General features: G+C 38.4%; 1 protein-coding gene across 1 annotated transcript; it reads right to left on the bottom strand.

Annotated features, from left to right (window-relative positions):
- Positions 1-434: 434 nt before the first annotated feature.
- On the bottom strand, positions 435-19,009 carry LOC139720171 (lipase maturation factor 2-like). Its single transcript, XM_071631537.1, has 14 exons — positions 18,812-19,009; positions 17,594-17,847; positions 16,271-16,528; positions 15,711-15,863; positions 14,227-14,350; positions 13,002-13,130; positions 12,171-12,276; positions 10,904-11,003; positions 9,290-9,475; positions 7,321-7,375; positions 4,881-4,994; positions 4,259-4,349; positions 3,325-3,436; positions 435-1,558 (listed from the first exon to the last, which is right to left on the bottom strand). Exons 1-14 carry the CDS (start codon positions 18,903-18,905, stop codon positions 1,403-1,405), a joined length of 1,932 nt encoding a protein of 643 aa, XP_071487638.1. The 5' UTR covers positions 18,906-19,009; the 3' UTR covers positions 435-1,402.
- Between the last annotated feature and the right edge of the window lie 4,621 nt (positions 19,010-23,630).

The following is a 23,630-nucleotide window of genomic DNA, read 5'->3' as shown; positions in this document are numbered from 1 at the left end:
CCCCCAATAAAAAAAAGACAAAGAACAGAAATAGAATCAATTACAGTACACAGGTATGACAATCACCACAGTGGTGAAGTTGCATTTATTTATGAAAAAGAAAAAAAAATATCTGGTGTATAATATGTTCATACAGTATCTTTCCAACGTCATGGTAATGCAGACACGCACTTTAAACTCTTAAACTCTCTTATACTCAACAATATGTGCCACGTACGTTCAAAGTCCATATGGTACACACAAATACACAAATAAAAAAGAAAAACACCAAAGAAATGAAAATAGAGCAGTAAATGGAGGCACAATAACTCATCAACACAAGCTGAACTGGAATACAGGATACAAGAAACACAACTGCATGGCTTGCAGCTACAGGTGAACCCCATTACAATGTATAACAAGATACTCGAGACTGTATGAAATTTCTCCTCGTAATGAAATTTCGCTTGAAAGGGATGCCAAAACGTTGCTACATAGATACGCAAAGGACTACGGATGGTTGCTACACATTAAGTGCAACTTGCACGTAAAGAAGACTTTCTTGTTGAAAAAACTAATAAAGAGCATTACTGTTGTTGTTGCTGTTATTGTTGTTGTTGTTCTTGTTGTTGTAAAACTCATGTTGAAACCGCCCGACTACTGTAGTATGAATATCAAAACAAAACAAATAGAGAGAGAGAAAAAAACAGAGATAGGGCAGGAGAAAGAGAACATTTTAATCTTAGCAATGACAAGCTTTAATAAATTCTGTAAGAGAGTGGAAGCGTCCGCTTGTCTCAGCCAAAGAATCAAACACATTCTCTTCTACCCACAAGTGCATAATTTGGGTGATAGTAACGCCTTACAACGCATGCTACAGATGCGGAACCACAGCAGTGAGTAATGAACAATGCAAGGCAAACGATAAGTACTACTTTACCTGTAAAATCTTCTCCCGTTTGCAAAGTCTCGTTATGTTTTCGAAATTTGCAAGTTATACCTTGAGTGAGTTGAGCCATACACATGCATGGTTACAATAAAGAAAAGAAATTGTACCAAAAAGTGAAAAGCATCGGTGTTCATTTTAACAGGGTTCACCTATTATGTGATTGGTCCTAAGAAATTGAAGAATGACACCACTTCTCTATTAATACACCTGCAAACAAAATGAGATCAAAGCTTTGGAAGAAAGACCTATTATACAGAAACTGCTGATTTTGGTAAAATTCCGGATATGAAATAAAATGATACTGCATTGAAGGTATAAAAAATAAAATCTCTTTTCAGGAGAAGTTTTACAACAAGTGTTGGAAACCTGTGTGTGCTCATCTGCAGTAACAATTTCAAGCATGATTTGTTTTTGTTTTTCTAAACTCTAATTGCAAAATAATTATACAATCCAGGTTTTCTCCTCTCTGATGTATTACGTGAAGTATGATATGATGGCACACGGCAGAAACAGGGAGAGTATCAGCGTGGTCCCAGATATGTTGCCTAGGAGACGCCGCACCAGAGATGCAAACTGCTCGAGAATATTTGGCTCTGTCTTCTTACTGCTTTTGTGTCTGCTGGTCTTTTTCTGCAAAATGGAAGAAAAAGAGGGCAAACAATGAGACTCTGACACCGCTGCAACCTCACATCAGATACATGTACGAGAGCTACATATGAAGAGCTTATTTGCAAAAGGGGCTAGATCCATTTTTCATGACAATTTAGTTATTAGCATCACCACGCAGCATTCCATTTGAGTTAGTTACACTGAAAATTCCAACTCAAGACAACCGTTTGAATAGAAATCATCGCAAAGTTAGATTTTGATTTTCCATACACTTGTGTACAAATTCTCACAAACAAACCAATTTTCCTCCAAAGTACTAAAAGTGGATCTAGCTCCTTTTGCAAATAAACTCTTCATATGTAAAAGTACACTGAATGTGGTTACATCCAATGCGTGCCATTCGGTAGCAAACATACAGACTAGCTAATTTTAAAGACTATCATGTTTTCACTGTCATACAGAATAAGATCTCACTATGTCAACACATTAGGTCATTTGGTTCAATGCAGGGCATGATTTAGTTCGATTTCAATTTGTTTCTCTTTGCACATATAAACACATAAATTCTGACTTAAAAAAACTTACCTCAAAAGGCGACACGCCCACACACAAGTAATATATTCATAACAAGTTTAATGTAAGCCAAAGCCCCTGTGGAGTGCAACATCGATCAAGAAGTCAGCAACACAAAGGCATGGACGATACATGTGTACTCATGAGTGATATAAACTTTGCACAGCACAAGAGTAAAGACTGCAAGGTGCGTGGCATGGATAAATTATGCGGGCGCCTTAATTTATGCATGCCATGTTGGTGGGCGTTTCTCCCAGACTACAGTTTAACTAGCACCTGCCACTTCTTTACAAGTCTTCAAGCACGATTATAAATCTACCATCTATACACAAATACCTTCATACACACATCTATACATACGCACATTACCAAAGTCAACCACAACTTGTGTAAATATATGCATATAATATACACAAATACATGTTTATCTACAAATATTCATATATAGTGTGATGAACTTCTAGTAGAGTGGACAGATGTGTGCTGCAAGTTGTTCTTGCAACTCTTGTGCTTTAACCCGTTGAGGACGAGTCCAGAGTATACTCGGGCAAGCGTCTATGTAGCAAAATCAAACCTTCCCCAACGGGTTAATAATGCTCATGAATTATGCACTGCAGACAGTGGTTTACAAGCCACTGCTCTTCAGACCCTACTCAGTGGTCAACTCAGGTCAGCAGTCTCAAATGAAAACCCTAACCCAGGCATCCATAAAATATTATACCCTCATAACACATCGATGTTTGTTTTGTTTGTTTGTTTGTTTGTTCATTTTCCATCTGAGAAGATGGCTGGATAGCCCATATTCAGCTATGTTAAGCTGGTCTTCCATGGGGTCCAGTTGGATGTGAGGTGGGACCACTTCACCGGGTTAAACACCCTGCTCGTTGCGATGAATGAATGAAGTGGGATCTTTTACGTGCATGAGTTGTGACTCTCTCACACACGGGACCTCCATTTTATGTCCTATCCGAGGGACAGAGTGTTTTGCCTCTTGCTAGAGGGGACGGTATGCTTACACACAACATTGCTCAGTCCAGACTCGGGTTCGAACCCAGGCCACGTGATCGTGAGGCAGACGCGCTACCGACTGAGCCAACTCACCGTCGTAATACTTGCATTCTTGCATTCCTACATCAAACTCTCTATCAATTCATCACTTCCCTTTCATATTGCTCTTTATTAGTTTGAGCGCAAATAGTAATGGAAAGACTTACAATTTTGATACCATTCTTGTGTATAATGTCCAAAAACTGCTGGTTTTTCAAGTGGACTGGCGGCAGATATTCAGTGACCTCATTCCTTGACCACCAGTCAACTGGCCGCGACCTATAGAGGGAGGGAGAGAGTATTGGACAAAAGGAAAATGAATGGAGATTGATTTCTTCCTTTCCATTTTTCACAATGTATTCTGCTACAATGTAGGAACAATTGGAATGTGTCTCTTTTTTTTTCACATTTTCTTGACATAACATGCAAAGGAACAGGGTCAATCACAAAGATTTCAATGTAAACTTTTTTTTAACTCAAAATGAAAAAAAAAGAGGAGAAGATAATACTCTGATAATGAATGAGAAAAAAAAATTACTGAATACTCACATCAAGATTTGTTAATAACAGCAAATTCTCATACATGTATGAAATAGTAGTGTGTTATATACATGATAGCAGTATGTAAGGAATATGCGGGGGGGGGGGGGGGGGGGGGTGGTGCAGAATATCTCCCATGCCCAAATAGGCCAAGATTTTAGCAATGTCATGGATCCTTATCAAAGGCATAATACAACTGTAAGCATAATACACATACAGTTGTATATGGATTATATCAAATTATCTTTCGTAAAAATTACACTTCTGTATGAAAGTGTAAGGTGCTTTCCCCATTAAAGTTTATGCACATACTACAAAAATATCTGGCCAAGGAACTCCCCATTTTGTTCCATGCTGCACGTGGACCCGGCTATAATTATTCACACAGCTATAGCACCAACAGTCTGGGTACACTCACAAATAGTTTTGACACTTAGGTTAAATTGCACCATACATGACAAGGATATTTTATGTCTTCATTGTAACCAGGCTGTAGGCTGTGCTACATAGTTTTCCTGGCTCAGCGTCAGGACAAGGAGGACACTTGGCTATTACACTAACCCATAATCTGTGAAGTGATAATGGTATAACGTGGCTCGGATGTACTTTGGTGGCTTTTCAGGAAAAGGGTTGTGCTTGATGAGATCCAAAACTGTGAAATTGAAAGACAGAAAAAAAGCTGTGAACTATTCAGAAAAAAGAAGAAGAAGTAAACCAACAACAAGATCTGCTTCAATCTCCCATCATACTACGGTGCTTTCAATAATTCATAATTCTGACACAATCATACTGCTGATTCCATTGTTATCATTAAAGTAAGTTCAAATGAAAACATAAAGAGGTTAAACAGCTTAACCATGGTCATATATTACAAATTCACGTTACCCTATCTTGATATCAACAGCAGAAGCCATCTTGAATATCAGTTTACATCTTACAGGTATATGCCATTACACAACAAAAGCCGATCATGACTATTAGATCAGGGCTGACATATTACTTCCCACTCTAAATTGGTGAGATACTTGCATGTTACATGCATCTCAATGGGCAAAAACAATTTAAATTATCCGAGAGGTATAACATGATAGCTCTTCTTTCTACTTCCTTTTTTTCAAAATTTGTTTGAAAGCTAGGGATACAAACAAAATGTGACAATGAGAGACGACAGACTGGAACATACCAGTGGGTTCATTATTCAGGAGCCTGAAGACGAGATTGAGGAACCAAGGGTTGCGCTGGTAGGAGCCGAGGGCAGCAAACCACATCTGCCAGTCCAGGCGTGGCTGGTGAGGGGCTGAAATCAAACACATGGTGGAATACTTGTTAACCCTCTAAGTGCTTTGAGTGCTGGTTGTCACAGAGAACCCAATAGAATTGCACACACTGTACAAAGTCCCTGGCACAGAAGGGGATTATCATGTAGTAAGGAACTAAACTTTTAGTATTTTTTCCTCTAGTCGTACAATTATGCTCATGTCTTGATTTCTTTAAAGCAGAGAGACAATTGGCGTGTTTCTACAGAACCCCAAATTCCGGGTCTATAAGTTCAATGTATCTATCTAACAGAAGAGCCTGTGGAAACGCACCAGTATTGCATTTTTCAGATTCCAATAGCCACAAAAAAAAATCTGATTATCGAAACTGTCGCCTGAGGTAGTTCTTTCTGGGTTAGTTCTCCGTTTCAGCACTGTGGAAACATGCCAGGTTCAATAATCTGATACAGCTGATGTGAGGTTGCGGTATGACCCGGAAGTATTATCTGAAGCCAATGACCAGTGACATGATCATATGTTGTGGTGCTTCATCAAACAGTGCCAAACGAGACTGCAAAAACACCATCTAAAACGCAACTGAACAGAGACTCCAACCCCAAGCACCTTCTGATCTGGAGATTCTCCCGTCCGAAACCCCTAGCAAACGGGAGACTCCAAGTTGATGTGTGCGAAGCGCGAAGTTCCTAGGGTTCTAGATGTTCTCTGGTGCTATCTAAGGCTTATTTTTTTCACCTGATACGACAGCAATAAGTAAGAAATCCTTTCCAACGGGAGACACAGAGCCAGGGCGGGAGAAATCAAATCTCAAACGGGAGAACGGGAGATTTTGCAAAAATGGGCTTTCGGCGGGAGATCTCCCGTCGAAAACGGGAGAGTTGGAGTCTCTGACTGAATGCATCGACCCAGCAAATTGTACCAGCTGCCATGATGGATGTTTATTTATCCACAATGCACTAAGTCAACTTTCCAGACATCCGGTCACCAGTGCATACAGGCGTAGAATTGGACACTAACCGATCACATGCTTTCTGTGGAAACAAGCTGGGTCTGCGTTAGCGCAGTATTTGATTTGAGGTTTACAGAATTCTGGGTCTATCGGATTCTCTGTGGAAACATGCCGATAGAATTCAGTTAGTTTGTATAAAGGTGTTATTATGAATGCAAACATTACCTTGGAAGTGAGTAATATAATGCCTAAAAGTATTGACAGTGTAGTGTTCATACACTGTATATCATAATAGATAGATCGTTTAAAAGAAGGATGCATAGTCGAGAAAATAGATGGATAGATGGATTGAATGATATATAGATTGAATGGATAGAGTAACATATCGATTCATAGAAAGATAACTGGATGGATAGAGTGATATATGAATTGATAGAATGATGGATGGATTGTGATATAAAGACTGATAGAAAGATCGATGAATAGTGATACATAGACTGACAGAAAGTTTGAAGGATGGAAAAAGTAATATACATATTGACAGACAGATACATAGATTGATAGAAAGATAGACATATGGATAGAGCGACATTTACATGTACATTGATAGAAATATAGAGAGATAAACAGATAGAGTGATAAATAGATTGATAGACAGATAGATATAGATAGATCGATGGACAGATAGATAGATGGATAGATAGACAGACAGATAGAGATAGATAGATAGATAGATAGATAGATAGAGATAGATAGATAGATAGAGATAGAGATAGATAGATAGATATAGATAGACAGATAGACAGATAGACAGATATAGATAGATAGATAGATAGATAGATAGGTAGATAGACAGATAGACAGATAGACAGATAGAGATAGAGATATAGATAGATAGATAGATAGATAGATAGATAGATAGATAGATAGATAGATAGATAAATAGATAGAGATGGATGGATAGATAGATAGACAGATAGACAGATAGACAGATAGAGATAGAGATAGATAGATAGATAGATAGATAGATAGATAGGTAGATAGACAGATAGACAGATAGACAGATAGAGATAGAGATATAGATAGATAGATAGATAGATAGATAGATAGATAGATAGATAGATAGATAGATAGATAGATAGATAGATGGATAGATAGATAGATTTACTTCTTCAAGAAGTGTTCTGCACAATAAGGGAGACTCGGCAGCTCTGTCTGTGAGTGCACACAAAGTACCCACTGACCAGGGTGTGTACAATTAAACAGCTGGCATTACACAGCACTTATGTAGAAATCAATGACACTGTTACTGGGAGACGATTGTCATTATTACTATTAGATTCACAACTCATAGTACCACAGTAGGGTGTAGTCATTCATGGGTCATTCGGTGTACTCACCTACCCACGATGGGGGCTCAGAAGTGTTTCCCGGCTTGTACAGAAATTCATAGGGCTGAAATCAGAACAGAGCCCAAAATAAAGGAACATCTTCATTAGGATGACTCATTAATGGTATACTGTATACGCTATATATTTCGCGGGGGTTTTATTTTCGTGAATTTCGCGAGTCGGGAGCTATTCGCGAAATTAACAACACGCGAAAATATTACCTTCCAAAATAAATCCCTTGCCTTGATGATACAAACATTTCAGTACTAGTATACCATGTCACGGCTTTACCGAACAGACCATACTGGCTAAGCTTGTTTACGCACGTCCACGTCTACTTACGAATACTGTAGAGAGCCAATCCATTATCGCAAGGGGACCACTCGTCAGAAGTCTAGCACGATGGACTTAACCACTTCAAAAATGTTGAATTCTAACTTACTAGTTCGCAGAGTTTGGTAAGTTTTTTTCATGCAGTGTATAACTAGTATCATTCTTATTTGCTAGTAAGTTGAAAATTCACACTTTCTTTGCCACTTCATATTTTCTCTGGTCCCCCAATCGCGAATTTAACCACTCGCGAAAATGTGTGACAGCGGCAATTCGCGAAAATTTATGTACGCGAAAATTATAGCGTATACAGTATACAATTTTTTTAAACATCCTCATCAAAATGCGAAATTTTACTTGCAATAGTTGCAAAAGATTTAATCACATCAAAAGCACTGACCTTTTTTTTTCTTTTTTTTAGACATGTATTTGCATTTAGAGTTTCATGGTTCTTGTGCAAATGGGCTAAGATTGAGAACAGCAACATAGATTTGTTATTTGTGTGTTTTTTCCCCCTCTTTACATGACAAGACAGCCGTTTATTCCATTTGAACATACTATCACAGTGATGCTGGTCTTTCATGGGGTCTAGTTGTACCCACGTTGGGCTGACACTTCACTGGGTCAAGCACCCTGCTCTTTTCAATGAATAAATGAAGCAGGTTCTTTCACGCGCGTGGGCTGTGACTCTCTCACACAAAGGAACTCCATTTTATGTCCTGTATGCGGGATAGAGTGATTTGATTCTACAAGAGGGGACGGTATGACAACACACAACATAAATTGCAGCTCTGTAAGAATCCCGTTGGTTAGAAACCCACGCCCAAACCTGACTCATTCAACTGAAAGGCAGACACACTCCACCAACTATCAAAAGCCACATCACTGCCCTAAAATTTGATACCAGTATAATGTTGCATAAGATAGAAAAAGGTGGATGCATAAATAGAGAAATACAGATAGATGGATGGGTGGATAAAGTGATATCATATAGACTGATAGAAAGAAAATGGATGGATAGAGTAATACAGTATGTCCAAAAAAAAAAAATTACAATCACATTTTTGCATTGATAACACCCAATATGATTAAACTGTCTAAATGCTACTTCAGGGTCTTAAAATATAACATCTAAGCTCTATTTTGCAGAAAACTCCATTCAATTTGGTTAAGCGGTCACAGAGAAATGTGGATTGTTGTAAAGCATGTCATGAGTCTGATTCTTCCAAGTTTAGCACTTGGATGCTCTTGTGTGTGAACACAATAGACAGAACTTGGAGGGAAGAGATTCCTGACATGCTCTACAAAATTCCTCATTTCTCTTTGACCACTGAAGCAAATCGAATGGGGATTTCTATAAGATGTGGGCAATGAGTTATAGTTCCGTACCCTGAAATTGTATTTGAATTGATTTACTATTTTTAAAGTTATCATTGCGGAGGGTCCCGTTGTAATTTTTGGGGGACATAAGGTATACAGCTGTATAGATTGATAGAAAGGCAGATGGATGGATGGATAGAGTGAGAGATTGACAGAACAAAAGATGGATGGAGAGAATGAAATAATGATGGAAAGATATATATGAACGAGACACAGGCCACTCCTCCTTACATAGAGACAAGATAAAGAAACCTGAGGCGTTCCTCACCTGCCAGCCACTGTCTACGAAATCGCTGCCCTCGACGATGACCTCCGGACGACCTCCCACCCCGGTCATCCTGCGAAACAGGCCGTAGGAGTGGACGACCTCAAATCGATCAACATTCTTGTTCCATTCGTGTAGCACAGGAGGGAGGCCGTTGTAGGCCTGCCTGTCAACCATACAGTGGGGAACCTGGATGGAGCCAGAAGAGCCAAGCGTCAATAAATCATCCACTGCTGATGTTTGCGATTCCCGATATCCATTCCCACCATAACTTCAAAGAGTTACTATTTCAGATACCAGTTGTGGTACACCCCTGTCACCCAATCATATTGAAGCTTGCAGAATATCAAATTGGAGCCTTCTGAAATTCAACACCCTACTATCAACAAACATGCCTCTGCATGTCTGTCTACATATGTTTCAACTCGATTGCGTTGACCTGTGTTGTTTGTCTTTGTTTAGCTGTGTCCAGCAAACCAGTTAACATCTGTCAAATGTTTCAATTTACCCACTATTTCTTTTTCCCGCCTTTAAGACTCCAACTTGTATTTAAATTGACTCTGATAAAAACAAAGTCAAATGAAAAGAGTAGAAATTATTGTCATTAAACTCAGATGAGGGAATAAGAAATTAATTGAATCTCAAAAAAAGTAGTTGTGAAATAATAGTATGGCCACTTTCACATTTGCACACAAGACAAAGCTATAGTGAATTTGTCATATTGGTTTGCACATTAAGATTTGAAAATCATTCTCTATGTCAATTATTCTACAACCATAATCCCAACAACAACAACAACAACAACAACAACAACAACAACAACAACACAACAACAACAACAACAATGGTATGATTCCAGAAAAAATGTATGGGATATACATTTTTTGTTTTGAATACATTCAATTACAAAAAAAAAATGAAGCTCAGCTAAGATTTCTGTACAAACAATTGGAAGACATGTGAGGCAATGAGATCATCAACAAATCTAATTTACACAGTACAGTATGTAACCATGACCAGGATCACCTCTCCAAGAAAATATGAAACTGTTGAAATTTGAAGACCCTCATCATGTAACATTTGAGATCAGTGACAAATATAGCCATTATCATACTCATGTTAATCTATTCATCAATGTCAACTTCTTCCTTCGGAGTAGAGTTTCACTTTAAAATGCTGTAAAGTGTCTTCCAATTACCTGGCAACAACACTATTTTCATACTTTGCTGTGACAGTGAGTGACATAGTACATGTAGGCTTATATGAATCCTGTGTCTATGAATTATAATATAAAGCTACTGCGAATGCAAAATTTTTGCAATACATTATTTTTCGCGTATTTCGCGCCTTTTCTGGCTAGCACGAATTCTAAAACCTGAAAAAAAATCTGCACAATTTTCTCTGCACATTGTGAATGGATTGATAATTGCGCAGCGCAAATTCAACAACCTGCAAATGTGTTTTTGAGTTGCTCATTGCAAAAAATTATTCATGCAAAAATATTGATGTTTACAGTGCTCTAAGTTTAAGACTCATCCCAACTTTCTGCTTGACTCATTCTGTTAAACTCTTTTGTTTTCAAAGAGTGAGAGAGTGGTGGACAAGATTTTTACTTACCAGGCTTATAGAAAACACAAACATTGCTATGAATGTGAACACACAGCACTGGAAGACAGACCAGAACTTCTGAACAACCGAAGAATCTTGGGTTACTGACCTGTATGCAAACATACAGAAGGCAAAAATGAATGCGATGAAATTGAGACCAGGATAAGGATTTACAAGCCATTGAAAAAATACAATTACCAAGGACAGTAAAATTCCTGAATTCCAATGCCTTTATCAATGAAATCTCACAGACAGCCATAAGGAAAAATAAAACATTGCCACCTGCAAAATAGCTAATACCAGTAACTTTAATGCAGAGACATTGATTGTACAGACTACTGACTGTCTAAACTTTCACATTCACACCAAAGCATGGCCTCTCTGCTACACACCAATCAAATTTTCAGAGTGGTGACCATCCGAAATCTTACCCCCAAAACACAACAAATAACGTTTCTCATCTCTCATGAAAGCCATCGCGGGTTCCCAGTCCAGGTTTCCACATCCATCTGCAGATTTGTTCTATCACCACATGCCCTCGTCAAGCCCAATGCCCAAAAGATGGAGTAAGTATGCCTTTTTTCAAGCCCCCCCCCCCCCCTCCCCCCCCCCCCCCCCCCACCACCCCATCCTTCGTGATCTGGTACTTTGATGTCCTCTTGCATTTCAATACTTTTGCAATGGAATCTACTGATTGAAATCTGGCCAATGCAATGATACTCACAATAATCCTCCTCATCATTCATTATCACAATGAGTCATTTGAATGACCATCATCATATATTTGCCAAAGCCAAATTTGTAATCAATGAAAGGTAATTAGATTGTTTATGCCTTGATTATTGGTCTGTTCTATAACATTCTGCTCATTTCTGGTATTATCTTTATCTATTATCTTTCCTGTCTTGCTGCTTCTCATCCCAAATTTTCTGTTTCCTGAAATCAAATACCTATAATTTCTTTTGCTGGTAGTTTATGACTGATGATGTGTATGACTGGGTAACCTGTAATGTTTGTCTGTTGAGTAAATTAATGCTTAACCCGTTGAGGACAGCCTGATTTGGCTACAACATGCATTTCCCATGCACACTTGCCTGAGTATATTCAGGACTCGTCCTCAAAAGGTGAATGTTACATCATGACAGACCCTTTTATCTGTCAAAATTGTCTGAGGTGAGTTCATCCCATGGCTCTTTATGGGGTATAATGATATGAAGATCACAGAGAACATAAAAATAAAGACCGCATGATTCCAATCATCTGGACACCATCTTACCTCCACAAGGCAGTGACTATGACGGCAGCCAGTGAAATCATCCCCAGCCAGATGGTGTAAGGCATCACATTGGTTAATGCTGTGAAGAACTCATGTTCTGTAAAACCTGCAGTGACAGCCAAACATACCAAGTACTGTAAAACGAGGAATTTTCGTGTGCATTTTAATTTCGCAAATTTCGCTAGCGCCAAGATTCGCGAAATTAAAATGCATGCGAAAGTCCTTGTGCACACTATACGCCTTGAACGCCAGTGGCATTTTGCGAAAATTTCATGCCACAAAAATGGCTGTCGGCTCCAATTCGCGAAAAATTCATGCTGCAAATATATCATGTTTTACAGTACTTTAATACTGGAATAGATGTACATGAAGCTATGTACACACTGGTGTTTTCCATCTGTACTGCTCTAAGGCATATTTACACTACAAATATCAGGTAAACACACAAAAGAACAAAACAAGCCCATTTTCAATTCACCCAAGTCAACCATAACACAAAAATGATGGATACCATTGCACCATCAATGTATTTCATTCTATATTGTACGCTGTTTGGTGTGTACACGAGTAAAACACAATTGCATACATGACTTTTTTTTTAATACTCAACAAGCTCTTGCAAAATGTCATCAACAGGACAAGCTTTGTGGAGGACTTGTGAGTGTTGTTAAATTAATTCCTTCTACAATACATATATATGGTCAACTAAATTTTCTCTGCCTTAAAAACCAAAGAATTTACAGACATTCATAAGATGGTGCATGCACAGGAACAAAATGATACATAAACAAAATGCAGAAATTCAGTAACTAAGAATAGATCCAGACTCACCTACTTGGGAGTCTACCCTCATGTTTTGAAAGTCAACCCGAAGTTTGAAGTAGTGGATGAGGTTGTAGAACAGGTACGCATAGACACTGACACAGATGGCGCTCCTGCCGAACCTTGAGTATGATGTACCTGTAACAGTAAAAGCAGAGACGATACTGTAAAATCAGAAATTTTCGCTTGCATGAAACTTTCACGAGTTTCTGGAGGAGCCAATATTTGCAAGAATAAAATGCTTGCGAGAATCTTTCTCCACACAATGCATATTGCATTGAATGCTAGTGGCAATGCGAGAAAGTTTCGTGCCGCGGAAAAGGCCGCCAACTCCAATTCGTGAAAGTTTCATGCTGTGACTGCTTCTGGTTTTACAATATATCATTACTATGTCACATGTGCATTCACTGATGGAATAATGTTGCATTTGCATGACAGAGACACCAACAAATACTACACTGCCACCAACCATTACACTGAATGCAAAGAAAACAGCAATATGCAATTTACTTGGACGAAAATAAACAACAAATAAATAATTTCCTTCATTGATATATTAATCACATTATTATTAAAACTATTTGATAATCATTCAAATAACTTAGAGTAAGTAAACCACCTACTGCAAGTCAATGTATTTCATGTATACATTAGTGATGACAGAGGAGAACCAGTTAACATATCACAAATATTAATGATTTTGAACTGAAATGCTTGTGAAATATTACCTAATACAGTAATCTTGGGGCAAACAGTTAGCACAGCACAGGAGTAAAATAAATTGCTCACAATAAAATAAGGTAAAGAACCAAAAATGCTAGAAAGTTAAAGGTATGATAAAAAGGTCACTCAAAGGGTTCTATTTCAAGATAACTGGACTTATGCTGTCAAGCGACATTGCACAGATCAACTTTATGCTTTGTGGGGTGGCATAAACAGGTCTGGAATATCTTGTTTATCTCATTAAGAATAAAAGGTCTTTGCAAGTAGCTAGCGAGGCTGTTACCTAACATTATAAATCCACCATCATAATTGTACAATGGTGAAGAAAGGAGAGAAGGGTGGGGGATACAAATAGGAGAATGCCATTTGAATGTCCCCCCCAAAAAACCATCACAACAACAACCCCAAAACATAATGCCATCTGTTGCAAAACTTCTCAGGCATGTATGATCAACAAATGACAAGCTTACAATCATTGAATGAACAGTCTTTACTATAAGCTACAGGTCACCTGTATATTTGGAGCTGTCCTTCCCCAAGAATCTGTCGTCTAGCAGTGAGATGCAAAGAACAATGGTGAGGAGGTTGAAGAAATTGTAGTTTCCACTCAAAATGATCATCTCCTGGAGAAGCAACTGGTTTCCGTAAAAAAACACACACACACACACACAAAAAAACAAGATTTACTTGACATCAAATAAATTATGGTAGCCTGAAAGTAATGTCCTTTTTTTCAAGCTCATATCATTTTCAACAAAACTGTTGTCCAAAATTTGCAATTATTATGAAAATATGCATAAATCGAATTTCACAAAATATTAACCATGCTTTATTAAGGTGAGCAGTGTCGAATCCTCAAATCAACTTTTACATTCCTTTAATGAATTGGTGAGGAAAATAAAGATCTACTTTAGCAGATGTATATTGGATATGCAAAATTAAATAAATGTCAAAATATTGTGAAGCACATATTAAAAAAAAAAAAAAAATCAGCTTTCTTTCAGTGTCAGAATGAGCTACTCCCTCTTGAGTTGCTTTCCAACAGTTTGCTAATAACAGCAACTACTCTTACACCAGGGCCCCATTTCATAAAAAAATGTTAGGATGGCAATTCTTGGTGGAATGGCAACTTCCCACAGCAACTGCCAATCAGGAAGCAGGATTCTTGTCATTACCATGACAATTGCCATTCTAGCAAAAGTTGCTATCATATCAACTTTTTATGAAATGGGACCCTGGTGTCACCTCATGCTACAATGTGAATGAGTTTACCACAATGTAAACTCTACATCTCATACTAAATTCACTGTTCAAATTATGATTCTTTTGATCTGTGGTCACCTCTCGTGCCAAGTGTATAAGAGAGGTTACTACCTTTAAATGTCCATCAGCATCATTATTAAAGGGAACGCAAACCCAAAGAGCAATGTGGATTGAGTAAAAGCATTAACATTAGTAGAACACATCAGTGAAAGTTCGAGGAAAATCGGACAATTGATGCAAAAGTTATGAATTTTTAAAGTTTTGGTGTTGGAACCGCTGGATGAGGAGACTACTAGAGGTTATGACGTATGAGTAGACAACAATATAAAGAAAATATAAAAGGAATTCCACAAAAAGTCACTTTTCTAGCAAAATGAAAGAGTACGGTGTACTTGACTAACCGCTTTCAGAAAGCAGGGGGAACAAGTGCTACCCCAAACATATGTCAGTATCAAGTTGATGGAATGTGTAATTCTCATGAAAAATGAATTTGTATTGAATTCCCTTTATATTTTCTTTATTTTGTAGTCCACTCGTACGTCATAACCTCAAGTAATCTCCTTACCCAGCAGTTCCAACACCAAAACTTTAAAAATTCATAACTTGTGCACCCATTGTCCAATCTTCCTCAAACTTTCACTGATGTGTTCTACTAATGTTACTGCTTTCACTCAATCCACATTGCTCTTTGGGTTTGCGTTCCCTTTAATATTGCTATCAGAAGACTCTTACCTGTCCATAGAAGGCAAATAGTTTGAGTCGTCTGAAGGGAGCAAAGAAGAGGAATGGCATAGCAATCTCTATGAAGTAAGTGACCACCACACTCAGTTTCTGGAACCACTCTGGAAGCTGGTGGGCATACCAGGCCAGTGGAGTAGGAATGCACTGGATAAGGAAACAAAATGATGATGCTAAATGAGTAAAAGTAAAAATGCAAGTCATCAATTGTAAATATTGAGTGTAATGCCTTATTGCAACAAAAAAAAGAAAAAGAAAGAAAAGAGAGAGAGAGAGACTCCTATCTGTACAATATCATCTGTTAAGAGCCTGTCCATAAGTTTATTCTTCCATAAATTATTCATGAAATCATGGTGACATAAATATTAGCTGTTTCTACAAAGTATCTTTCTAACCCCCCAAACCTTCAACTGAGTCGGGCGTGCGAACATGGCACATAAAGAGCTAAAAGCAGAAAGTCTTAAAACTGGTGCACAAGTTAACGTCAGCCAATACAAGCAACTGACTCGCCTTAATAAGTTAAATGACTTCATCCCACTCTGTGAACTCTTCACCTGTGATTCATAGTGGTAGTTGAGGGCGGTCAGTCCCCACCAGGTCGGGCAGCGGCTGGTGAGCTTGACCACGCCCGAGGCGAACATGAGGCGGAAGAGGAGCCATCGGACCAGCCAGAAGGAGATGGCGTCGTGGTGCCGGTGGTGATTGGTCGCCTGCCTCCACTTGAAGAGCTGGAGGGGGGCAACCAGGATGGTGAGGAACCCCGTCTCCAGGAGGAGGATGTCCCACTGGAACCAAAGGAAGGTCTGGCCCACCTGGGGCAGTATCATCAAGATAAAGAAGGTAACAATTACATCTCAGCTATTGACAGGTTTACAGTTTCTTACAACCATCATGTCACAAGGCAAAATTTAATGTAATAGCCAGAATCCTCTTCCATTGGTTCCTAGAAATTCATTTGTACTCAGAATTAAAAAAAAAAGCACTTAATTCACATTTCTCTTACTCTCAAGTAACGGATGAAACCTCAAACTGCCATATACTGTCCGACAAGGTTGATTCATGTAGTAAATTGTTATCATTGTGCTTGTAAATTGTATGTTGTTTATATCTCTCAAAAATCATTTCTGGTCAAGAACTGTCACTTGTGTTCCAAGAGACTCTGAAATCTCCATTGACTTTGCATAGATCCCCCTAGAGCAGGTTGCCATGGGCAAGTGATTAATCCTTTCTATGTCAGGGACTTTAGACAGTGTGTACACATGTCCAAGGCTACTGGGGTTTTCTGTGCTAATCCACACTCAAAGGGTTAAAATTGGGACTCCTACACCAATCACTGAGCAAAGCACATCTGTGGATGTCCCAAGCCAGAAGAAACAAAACAAAAACAAATGGTGGTCATCTCCACTAGACCACCGAGCTTCCACCCGACAGCAAGTGCTGGTTCTAATCCTTATAGCACTTTTAGCATGGCTACTACTAAAACACTGATCGATTCAGTGCTTATTTACGTCGATGTAGGGCAATTTGTCAATCAGTTGAAATAAAAACATCTCGATGGAAGAATTTCTAAATTTGAATTATGCAGTACCCGATGCATGGTATAAGGATTACAACCAGCACTTGCTGTCAGGCGGAAGCTTGGTGGTCTAGTGGAGATGACGCCTATCGTAAGGAGATCTGGAGGTCGTAGGTTCGAATCCTGCTCGAGTACGTATGCCCATGATATCTTTTATCATGACAACTACTAAAAAAACTGATCAATTCAGTGCTTATTTACATTGATGTAGGGCAATTTGTTAATCAGTTGCAATAAGAACATGTCAATGGAGGAATTTCATGAATTTGAGGAAAGGTGGTGGGGATATATAAAAACTCACATGATACACAGAGAGGTAGAGGAACCAGAGGCAGCCAAACGAGATGCAATCCCGCATCCGTTTCGAGACCAGGCACACCACCGCCAGAGCGCATCCCAGGACGCACAGCAGCTCCATGGCCACCTCCGAGGAGACACCAAAGTCCCCGGCAAACCACAGGAGCGTGGGCTTATCCTGGAAGCAAGCCACTGGGTGGCGGCCATTGAGTTTCAGCTGGGTGTTGACGGGAAGTAAGCCAGTCTCTCCGTACAGTCCTACATTTTGGTAAGACAAGAAAAAGAAAATAATAATACATTGTAATAATATTAAAAATAAAAATAAATCATCATTAGTTTATTAACAACAGTAGTGGCTTGAAGCCTATATTCTCTAGGTCTAAAACTAGACCCTAGTTTATTTTCTGTGTTCACATTTGGAGATCTCTTCCCACTCGCAAGATTAATATTCCCTATACATGCTTAAGCTAAACAAGATCAGGGAAGGGTAGTACTAGTGTAGAATGATGTAGGCCCCTATGGCAAAATTATCTTCACTTTTGTCGAATTGTATTAAATGATGATATCGATGATGATGTATTGATGATGATGATAATGAACTTCTAAAAATCTACTAGACTCAGGGTCTACCTGCCAGAGCTGATAATAAAAAGACTCAATCATTCAAGAGTCAATCAATACGAGAAAGTTTGTTGGTGGTCTGTGATGGTGGCACGTGCCCCCCCCCCCCCCCAAAAAAAAAAAAAAAAAAAAAAAAATCTGTTGTTGTTCTTATTTTCGTTTTTAATCTATGTAATAATAATGATATTACTAACAGATCCAGAACTTTACAAACACATGCAAGCAAGCGAGGCGAAGCCGCCGCAACCTCAGCCTAGCCGCCCGCATCATCTGGCCGGCCGGCCCGCCCGACCCTCCCTCGCTCGGGCTGGACATGGCCTAGCCTGAGCCCGCAGCCCGGCTGGAGTGGAACCTGAGTCTGAGATACGTGCATACGTGTACGTGGCCTGACGGTCGTGGACAGCTGAAACTGTTTAGTGTATGGCATCAGGGAGCCGCTTACCGACAATGAACAGCTTGTTTTATAAACTAATTGAGCGCCACATAAAGACGCCACTAAAACTGTACTAATTACAATCGGCTAGCCTTACAATCAGTCACCATTACAAACAGAAAGGCAGGAAAATTGATAGCACTCTCAACAACAATCAATCAGTCTCACCTGGGATTTGCACGTAGAGCGATGCAAAAGCACACAGGTAAATGGCAGACATACTCCACAAAAACAGGTCCTTGGTAACATCTATTCTCGCCATAGTAGATGAAAGTGAAGAGCTCAAAGGATAAATATTTCTCCACTTGGAAAATCTTTAGATCTACAGTGAGTTGGAGATCCTCGAATGAAAACAAATTGCTTGATTGACAGTCTTGTTTGAGGTATATTTCTCTCCGCAAACTCAGTCTTTCTATATTCCGTTCAATGTAAAACCCACGCGTGTACTGTACGCATCCAGTTGACAGTGGGTATGGAGCGCTAAGTGTAGATCAGCACTCCATAGATAACAAATATAGCAGATAAAAGGTGAGAAATCTTCTACTGAGTACTAGGAAAGGCAGGACGAAGATAATTCCCTCAACCACTTGATTACACTGTACTACATATATCCAGCCAAAAGTTAGTACACGTGTCCTTTGATGTGCATGAAATTCTAGGCCTATATTGATGTAGAACCAAAATGAGTTCAGTCATGGCAGTGCGAATAACTACTTTCGTCATGTACTCAGAGTATAATATTATTCAAATAATATCTGTATATGATTTTGTTGTCATCATTGGTAATATTATGCTGACGTATATTAGGGCCTAACCAATTAGGCCTACTTTGTTGATGGTCAAATACAAGAATAACATAGCAGAAACTTACAGGGTCAATGCAATCATTTTTTTAATTATTACTTCACCATCATGACACTCATGTGTTTATGTTGATAATCCATTATCCTACAGGACCTCATTATACTCTTATAATTGTTATGATTATCAATACAAATTAGCTAAAGGGAAATATCAATTTCGTATAAAAGATAATAGGGGAATATTTTCAACATCACTTTCCACAGATTAAATCTATTTTGTGGTAAGATATCTCTATTCAATTTCGTACCAGTTGAGTTAAGAGGGTATTATGAAAAAGTCATTAAAACAATTAGTTCAAGTTCGTTTTTAAGAATACAATTTTGGATTTCCGGTAATTATTTCGAGCAACATTGAAAAGAAACATGCAGTCCGTCTTTTTACTTCTTAGTTGTTGTTTTTTTCAGTTTTAAAGGGATTTAAAGGGATGATACAGTATTGGTTGAGGTGAGGATTGGGCTTTTAACTTGTGAAAATATATAGTACAGAGCATACTATTCCAAGAGGAATTTAAAGTTTATTCGATGAAAATCTGTTTTGAAATGGCTGAGACATCCAAAAACAGAATAAAACAAAGCGATTGCTCTGTTTTAGATATCTCCATGGCCGGCGGAACCGAGGGGGGGGGGGGGGGGGGGGGGGGGGCGAGCCCCCCACCCCCCACTTTTTTTTTAAACCCGAAAGTGCGTAGGTGCCACTAGAAAGTAATAGATAGAGAGCGCGGTAAGGTTTTTTTTTTTCGGGTTTTTTTTTTTTTTTTTTTTTTTTTTGCTTGTTGTCATCTGAAGAAACCCGGAAGTGGAATGAGAAAGATGAGCTGCAGACCTTTTCTTTTTTTTGCTTGTCAGCTAAAGAAACCCGGAAGTGGCACCAGAAGTTGCACCAAAAGTTGCGCTGAAGGCCTTTTTTTCAATTTTGCTTGTTAGCTAATGAAACCCGGAAGTGCCCCCCCCCCCCCCCCCCCCCCACACACACACACACTTTTAAAAACGCTCCGCCGGCCCTGATCTCTGCCATTTCAAAACCAATTTTCATCAAATAAACGTTGAATTCTTCTTGGAATTACATGCTCTGCCACATTTTAAAAGAGGTTTCTCATTATCTCACCAAAGAATGTTAGAAACCTGGAGTTAGATCTTAACCAAAACTATACGACCCCTTTTAGTTTGGTTTCTGACCAATTTACTGTGAGCTTGTTTCCATGTTCTTTTTTTTTCTTTTTTTTTCAGCATTTTGTTAACTCGTTCGTAAATTTCTTGGCGTTCTGAGCATCTCACGGGCAAGAATGTCTGGAAATTGTTGAACCACTGGCTGCAATCGCTATGGTGTAAACAAAAATTAATTCAATATTCCTCTCAACGTACTGTATATGAACGCTGGAACGCTCATATTCGGAAAGCCAATGCAAATTTGAATGATGTTCGCACATAGTCATTTCAGTGGAGAGAATCCTCCTGTATAACCAAGGGCGCCGGAAGCGGGGGGGGGGGGGGGCACTTGCAATAGGGGCACTTGCAATAGGGCCTATTGAATTGAATTATTGAATTTCAATTTATTTGTTTTTCATAGGCACACACGTATACCTTCGCTCTTTGTAAGTTTTGAATTAGCATCAGTGACAAGCTGTATGAAGTTCATGTAATTTTTACTCATTTTTTTAAGTCATATTCACCTTTCACTGGTTTTAATTATTCAAATTTTGTTTCACGTTTATCTCATATCTCGTATATTTCAGTTATAATTCTTTCTAATAATTGTCTGATTTTCTTCCAGTTCACTTCTTTCACTAACACCATGGATAATTAAAGCATCCTGTTCCTATTATAAAGTGCCATTCACTTGAACGGTGCCGTGAGTCCTTGTTGGATGTGTCAAAATGTATTGTTTTACTATCACAACCCATAGCTCTGCGGTTACAATTCGTTTTATTCCGAGACTTCGTTTGCAGTCCGAAAATGAAAATAAATAAGCTTTGTTATTTCAAGGGTTCGTTATCCCCAAAAATGAAAAAAAAGTGGTTCGTTATTCGTTCGTTGGTGTATAGGCTACACGGGCTTTTTCGGATTCATTTTCGGACTTAAAACCCAATTATTTCAAGAACAGAACTGATGATTATGTAATTATGTGAATTTGATTTTGTATAGGGCCCTATATTTGTTCTCTTTTGTCAATATTTTTGAAAATATCATATACTATGTTTTGTGTTCCATATCATAATATTTTTTCTGACGTATTTGTACCGTCGGAAACAAAAGAAAATCGTCAAAAAGGAGAAATTACATCATACAGTTTATGAAATTATCATGAATGATAGGAAGGATGATAGGCTACTCCACTATTTAGTAGAATATCAATTTTATACCTTTAAATTGATACCTTATCCCGCTGTACATATTAACACGAGATATCAGTGGATTTTTAATTGGAATGTACATTGTCTAATGTATTTCACACAAATTCCCTTGAAATATTTCAATAAATAAATAATATATGCTGTATAAGAGAAACAGTACAATATTCAGGAATGTAACATTATGATTTCTTGACAAGAGTGAATTATATATCAATCTCCTAATCCCGCACAGAAACTATCTGCAAAAGTGCAACTGATCAGAGGCGAAGGCCCTATGTTATGAAAGTGAAACTGGTATCCATCTGGAAAGTCGATTTTATCACTTTTCCACATAACTGCGACAATTAAAACTGAGTGTAGTAACAAAAAAAAAAAGCTGCTGAAAACTGCTTATCCAATAGTGGCAAGCCAATGGAGTAAAATGGAGTCAAAAGGGGCCTGAGCTTTCGATCCTAGCAGAATCTTCGTCAGAGGCAAAAAAAAAATGACAAACAGGCAGGGAAAGCAATCACATATAACACAAGAACAGTCAGGGACAGGCTAGAGACACGGAACAAAGAAAACAAAAGGAGAGGGTATAGGAGGACATGGGCAAATGGGGACAGACAAAAGGCAGAGGAGGGTCAGTAATGATCCTGAGGACCATGGGGGCAACCATTGAGGGAAAAGGATGAATATAGGGAGGCAACATCAAACAAGATAAGGAACAACAGAGGGATAAAGAAAGGAAAAGAGCGGTGAAATAGCAACAGCAATTAAGGGGAAGGGGGCTGAGCAACGTGACAGCGAGCCCTAATAAGGTGTCCCACGGGAGAAGAGGCAACAAAATGAAAGTGAGAGTCAACCAACAAATGCAAGTAATCAAACATATCAAAGTATATATACACAATTATGATAACAGTAATAATAATGATAATAATAATAATAATAATAATAATAATAATAATAATAAACATAATAATGATGATAATAACAATGACAATAATAATGATAATGATATTGATAAAAGAAATTAAAATAATAATAATTAAAGCACATAATGAGAAAGGGAGGGACACAAAATCGAAGGGAGAGAAAATGTATATAGGCAAGCATAAATGGGCATAGTAAGCACAAACACGTACAAACACAAGCAAAAACAAATGTGTGTATGTGTAGGTGGAAAAAGGCTGCTAAAAGAGACTCTGACAAGAGGAAGGAATCAATCGGGAATAAAAGGGTCTGCAATTGGAAAAAGCACAAAGAAAGAACAAAATAGAATTAAAATTAAAAATAGAAAAGAAAAGAAAATAATTAAAAAAAATGTGTAATATAGAGCTTTTCTCTGCTGGTTCGGACTGCGTCTAGACGAGTGCCTAAAGATTCAATGCCCTGTTGAGTCATATCAGTGATGGAATGATTGGGAAGATTGAAATGGTGGCCCCTTGCCTGTTTGTCATTTTGCCTCTGAAGAAGATTCTGCCAGGATCGAAAGCTCAGGCCCCTTTTAACTTCAATTGAAACTGATACGATATCTTTATAGTATAGTTCTTTATCAATCAATATGTGAGATTAGTGCACGGACATGCCCAGTCGAGTACTTTTGATTTTTATTTCATCATGATAGTACCAGTAATGTTAAAGGGTGTGTACAGTTCTGGTCGAGGTGAGGATTTAGCTTTTTACGTTTTGCGAGATATTCAGAAACCACTCTATGAGATGTCAAAGAGCATGCAATTCTAAGGGGTATCAAAAGTTTATTTGATGAAAATCGGTTTTGAATTGGCTGAGATA

The sequence above is a fragment of the Diadema antillarum genome, unplaced genomic scaffold (genome assembly GCF_040938485.1).
Source record: "Diadema antillarum isolate AM-2024a unplaced genomic scaffold, OU_Dant_1.0 scf00000123, whole genome shotgun sequence".
Classification (NCBI taxonomy): domain Eukaryota; kingdom Metazoa; phylum Echinodermata; class Echinoidea; order Diadematoida; family Diadematidae; genus Diadema; species Diadema antillarum.
This window is presented reverse-complemented; position numbering and strand designations above follow the sequence as displayed.

Excerpts from the sequence above, each read along its gene's own strand:
- LOC139720171 (XM_071631537.1), bottom strand. The coding sequence starts at position 18,905 with ATGGCGAGAATAGATGTTACCAAGGACCTGTTTTTGTGGAGTATGTCT. Across the intron at positions 4,995-7,320 it reads TGAGCCCCCATCGTGGGTAG|CCCCTCACCAGCCACGCCTG; the intron begins GTGAGTACACCG and ends GTTTGATTTCAG. Across the intron at positions 4,350-4,880 it reads CCTGAATAATGAACCCACTG|TTTTGGATCTCATCAAGCAC; the intron begins GTATGTTCCAGT and ends TCAATTTCACAG.